This window comes from Erpetoichthys calabaricus, chromosome 4 (genome assembly GCF_900747795.2).
Source record: "Erpetoichthys calabaricus chromosome 4, fErpCal1.3, whole genome shotgun sequence".
In the NCBI taxonomy this organism is placed as follows: domain Eukaryota; kingdom Metazoa; phylum Chordata; class Cladistia; order Polypteriformes; family Polypteridae; genus Erpetoichthys; species Erpetoichthys calabaricus.
Genome location: NC_041397.2, coordinates 1,242,332 through 1,248,331, shown reverse-complemented (window position 1 = coordinate 1,248,331; position 6,000 = coordinate 1,242,332). Strand labels below are relative to the sequence as shown.

General features: G+C 45.3%; 1 protein-coding gene across 1 annotated transcript in view; it reads left to right on the top strand.

The window, feature by feature from the left end:
- LOC114641454 (multidrug resistance-associated protein 1-like) overlaps positions 1-6,000 on the top strand; it is a 164,176-nt gene that overhangs the window by 69,295 nt on the left and 88,881 nt on the right. The window contains exons 5-6 of the mRNA XM_028790484.2: positions 178-338; positions 5,804-5,981. Coding sequence (XP_028646317.2) covers positions 178-338; positions 5,804-5,981 — 339 coding nt within the window. The remainder of the gene's footprint in view (positions 1-177; positions 339-5,803; positions 5,982-6,000) is intronic.

The window sequence follows — 6,000 nt, the reverse complement described above, 5'->3', positions numbered from 1 at the left end:
CTCACACAGACATTCCAAATGTTTTCCTTTGACTGTGTTTTTCTAAAGATGTCATAAATTAAAACAGTGCACCGAGTATTCTGTTAGTCTCATTAAAGTCGCTGCTCTTTTGGAAGGGCATCAAGTGGTTTTACTAAAAATGACAAACCCCACCGTATTTTGTCTTTTCTTATTCAGGGACTCCGAGAGGATGAGGAGAGTTTACTGGCACCCCAGCAGAGAAGGAAGCCCTCCCTGTTCCGGGCCTTATGGCGCACATTCAGGGTCCTCTTTATCCAGGTGTTCCTGCTGAAACTGTTGGCTGACATGTTGGCGTTTGTCAGTCCACAGGTGCTCAAGTAAGTCACGTTGAGTCACAGTGTACTGCGCTATTTAGTATCAGTGAGTTCCCAAAACTCTCTACGTTAGTTTAACGTAATTAATGTTTGCTTTTGAAGTTCAATAGCCAGCTGGTAAGATCAAAGAAAATGTTGCTATATAACATGAATCCCATCAAGACAGCTGATTGATGTTCACCTGTGCCTTCTGCTCCATCTGCTCAACAACTGACGACCTGCCATGTCATCCCGGGTTTTTAAAGGGGTGGGGTTATGGGCGGAGTCAGTGCATGTCTTAAAAATAAAATGATTGGCATTTGTAGCAACCATTAAAATCCTTCGCAGGTGCCCTCTGAAAGAGACACACGTGACCCACAACTTTGACGAGACTGCTAATAATTTAAAATTTAAGAGACAAATTCAGAAAAAATGGGAAGAAGAGGAGTTAAGTGTGAACTCTTATGGAATCATTTGAGCTTCATGAACTGTTTAAAGTGTGAGTGTAAAGGACATCACGTGTCATCTGCTTGTCCCTGTGATTGGAGCTCTTTGAACAATGTCACTCCTTTAGACAAGTGTGTGGACAATCTAATTAGAAACAAGGCATGTGAGCGTGGTACCAATAACTCACATTGTCTTAATTCAGAGTTAGCTTACATTTATACTGTAAACAGGCCTGTTTTAAATCAGGTGTTTTATTAACAGTTTCTTTCCTGCCCCCTCCACCACCCTAGTATCACAAATATAATCTGACTGATTTACTCCTCAGATGATATTTAATTCTAGTGTAATTCTTCACTGAGATTTATGAGACGGTCTCATAGCTCCTGTGACCCCAGCCTGGCCACCATCTTGTTCCACAGACTTGACATTAGATTGATTGTAGGCCGGTCATCCTAGCCAAATGTCAAGCTGGGTGTTTGGATTTCTGTGGACAGGCATAAGTCAGTATGAATTTGAAATATAAAATTGAAAGCTGGACAGTTTTCAGATAAAGCACTGATATCAAAAGAATTTAAACTAATGAACAGAAGTAATGCTGGAGCGCTAATGATTTACACACCGGATTGAAGACATGGGAAGCCGCTAAAACAAAAAACATGGCCAACCAAAAAGGCATTAAAGGCTTTGCACAGCATGGTGGATGTGGCAGGAAATAACACAGGACGAAAAAAGACTAGTGGGGTCCTTACTGTGTGTATAGAGACCAGTGAAATTCACCCTTACATGTGCTAATCAACATACAACACATAATCACTCTGTGGTGCCGTCACTGGTGTGCAGATCGACCCGACCTCAAGACTGCAGCTGTCTTTACCTGGCGAATCTCCACACACAGTCTACAGTGCTCTCTACCATTAGGACACATATTCATTCAGCAGAGTTTATAAAATGAAAGTAATAATGCACACAATAGCAGGAAAGAAATTCTTAAATTAATCAAACACTGCAGACAACTCCAGAACAGAACCTCAGGGAGGCCGACGGCACGCGTTTGTACAGCTTAAGCGGCAGAAACCTCATGGAAAGGAGAACTTGCCCCATGCCATGCTCCCTTAATAGAGCTGAAGGTTTTCTTAAGTTGAACCTTCTCTTTTTCATGTCGTTCTATAAGCTCATACCACTTGTTAGCTGTGTTCTGTTGTCATCCATTTGCCATTCATCCACTGCAGTATCAGGCCGAGGTATAGAATCTTTTCCAGGGTTGTCTGTAACTAAAGCAACGGGGATCAATTCCAGCCATTTTATAATTGCCAAAGTGTAACTTTAAGACGTTGGACTGCACACAAGCCCACGTCTCAGGTGATGTTAACCTGTCGCTAGTGCTGACTAATCAGTCTGGGCATGAAATGTAATCATCATCCCTCAGTGGCTCCTGTCACTGAAAATGTCACCTTTTTCATTCTGTCCACATTAATATTTAATCCACTATGTGTATGTAACATGGTATATCCATAGATCCACAGAGAGATTGATTATATTTAATAGATAGATAGAGAGGGGTAAGTTTGGCTTTTTAAAGAAACTCAATAAATAAATAATATAAATAATTATATTATGACACACCAGAATAATTAAAATGACAGAAAACTAAAAAGACAGAAAACGTCTGATTTGACTAAAGATAAAAAGCGCAGTCCCAGTGACGCATTATGCAGACGTATTAATGTAAAGGTACATCGTGTTCCCCACACACTACTGCAGGATAATTCATTAATTCAGTGTGTGGCATTGTTCATAATGGCACCCAGTTCTGTCCTTTACCACTGGCTACAGAACGTGTAACAGATGTGGACCCCCAGTCAGATTTAATGCTTGGTCAGTAGGAGGAGAGGTGGTCTTCCTCATCACCACATTGTTCTGTGCTTCAAACCGTGCATAGAAGTTATTCAGCACATCTGGAAGGGTGGCATCATTGTCACAGGTGGGTGGTGTTGTCCTGTAATTAGTGATAGCCTGGATGCCTTTCCACATGCTCTATGCGTCTTTGCCATGTAGGAAAAGTCCATGGATTCTCTCGGCATGTGTGTGCTTTGCTGCTCTGATGGTGTGGGTAGTTTGGCCCTCGCTGTTCTCAGGGCGATTTTGTCACCTTCCCTGAAGGCAGAGTCCTGGGTCCTCAGTAGCACACGCACTTCCTCTGTAATCCATGGTTTCTGGTTGGGGCGTGCAGTAATGTACTTGGTGACAGTGACGTCATTGATGCACCTGTTGATAGAGCTGGTCACTGATGACGTGTACTCCTCCAAGTTGATACAGTCGCTGTTGGTTGCGCCTCTCTAAACATCTCCCAGTCAGTGCACTCAAAACAGTCTTGAAGAGCAGAGATGGCTTCTGCTGGCCAGGTTCTCACCTGCTTCAGAACCGGTTTGGTGCATCTGACGAGCGGTCTGTATGTTGGAATTACATGACAGAGATGTGATCTGAGTTTCTGAAGTGGGGGTGGGGCTCCGCCCGGTACGCGGCAGGAATGTTTGTATAAATAAGATCCAGCGTGTTCGTCCCTCTCGTTGCAAAGTCCACAAACTGATGGAATTTAGGAAGCACTGACTTGAGATTCACATGATTGAAATCACCAGCGATAATAACCTGTCCATCTGGGTGTGTGTTCTGTATGTCTGTGATGGCGCTGTACAGTTCCCAGAGCGCTTCCTTAGTATTAGCGCTGAGGGGTATGTAAACTATCCATCCATCCATCCATTTTCCAACCCGCTGAATCCGAACACAGGGTCACGGGGGTCTGCTGGAGCCAATCCCAGCCAACACAGGGCACAAGGCAGGAACCAATCCTGGGCAGGGTGCCAACCCACCGCAGGACACACACAAACACACCCACACACCAAGCACACACTAGGGCCAATTTAGAATCGCCAATCCACCTAACCTGCATGTCTTTGGACTGTGGGAGGAAACCAGAGCACACGGAGGAAACCCACACAGACACGGGGAGAACATGCAAACTCCACGCAGGGAGGACCCGGGAAGCGAACCCAGGTCCCCAGGTCTCCCAACTGCGAGGCAGCAGCGCTACCCACTGCGCCACCGTGCCGCCCGTATGTAAACTAAATAACTAAAAAGTAACTAACATAAAAAGGTCTACATTTAACAATCACAACCTCCACTAGCGGTGAGCAGTAACTAGAAACAAGCACAGAGTTACTGCACCATTCCGTGTTGATATAAACACACAGTCCACCACCGCGAGTCTTACCACACAGAGTAGCATTCCTGACGGCTCGAAACGCAGCTAGCCCATCTAGCTGAATGGCGGCGTCCGGAACTCTGTCGCTGAGCCACGTCTCCATGAAAACAAAGACACAACAGTCTCTAAACTCACGCTGGGTAGTTCGCTGGAGTCGGGTGCAGTCCAATTTATTGTCCAGGGAGCAGACATTAGAAAGTAATATGGATGGGAGCGCCGGCCGACTAGGGTTAGCTTTTAGCCTAGCATGGACTTCCGCTCGCTTCCCGCGTCTCCACTTCCTCATGTACCACTTCTGTGTGCTACTCCCTCGGCCATTGGCATCAGGCGACACTGGGGGCTGAAGGTCCGGTTCTCGGAGCAGACCGAGGGTGCACAGTTTGTCCCGCAGATCATTCTTTATGTTTTTATATGATATGAGAGATAGGGGGTGCTATCGACCCCTTGAACCCTCAGACCACATGTCAGACACCAGATAAAAGTCCCAAAACTAAATTTATTATTATAATAATGTGCACAAAGCACCTCCACCACCACAATACTCAATAAATCAATAATCAACAATACACTAAACAATAAATCCTCCTCTCCTCCCAGCAGCTCCGTCACACTCCCACCCAACTCCAGCTCAGTCTGCTGGGGTTTCCCATAGTCCTTTTAAAGTCCTTGACCCGGAAATGCCTCTGTCCCTCAGTCCACGTGACTTCCTAGCACTTCCGGATCAGATCAAAAACTCTTCTTTTTCTTCAGCCCGGAAGTACTAAATTTCTTCCATCCTCGTGACGAGGTAGTACTTCCGGGCTATAATGAAAATGTAAATCCTTGTGCCTCCCTGCAGCATCCCCTGGCAGCCCCCACGGTATCCAGCAGGGCTGTGAAGGAAAACTCCAATGTCCATGATGCCCTGCGGGAATTCAGGGCACCTCCATGTTGCAGGGAGGACTCCACCTAGTGGCGTGGGAGTATTGGCCGGGATACACTGCTGGCCATATATCACAATGAATATTGGTAGCAGAGTAGCGTCTCATGTTGATATACGTAGACACTAGTTGTTGTGATGTCCAAGTACCACTGAAAAGTGGAAAAAACAAAATGACAAACACTACATAAAAACACTATTACAGTCCGGAGAGGCCGCTGTGAGCTGCTGCCACGCTGCCTACTGGATAGAACATTCATCTCTCTTTGTTAGGAAGCACCTGGGTGGTCCCCAAGCTGATTGGGAGGTGAGGCAGAAGCAGAATGTTTTCGTTTAAAGGAGCCATCATGTTCATGTAAAGCAAACACAAGGTTCCCCATTAAGAACATCAGAGCAGTTGTCAAGCATGGTACTGCCAGTCTGACCGTATTATTTAGTCTTAACTGCCGTAATCTACAAATGTTATATCTGGGTGGATTGCCGAGTTTTAACAAGAAAGTTGAACCGCAACACATGAGTAATGCAGTGAGCGGCGTGGCTGGGGTCAGCCAAAGGGCTGTGGAGCAACAACCTGTAGTCCCCCTAAAAATACTCTAATCAGCTACTGCAAGATAGACGCAGATTAAGAAGCAATTAAATCCTTCAGAGCTGCACAGAAGCAACACAATTTAAGTGACAACGTGCCATGGGCGTAAAGGCCCAAATACTCGTGTATGTGATATTTAGTGACTTGTTCTTTCTTATCATCTGACATTTTTGTAAGTCACCTGACCAAACGCATATCCACTTATAGTGTGCTTTAGTGAACTCCTTGTCTTGGTGGATTGCAACGTCAATGTCTGTGATTTTGTTTTATATTTACAGGTTGCTCATTGCCTTCTGTGAAAATCAGCCGCTGTTAGACTGGAGTGGTCCTACGTATGCTGTGGTGCTTTTTGTGGCCGCTGCGTCGTACACTTTAATCCTGCAAGTTTATCACCGCCTCAACATGCTAGCGGCTGCCAAAATCAAGACTGCAGTGATTGGATTAATATACAAAAAGGTAAGAGGAAACGTGTGAA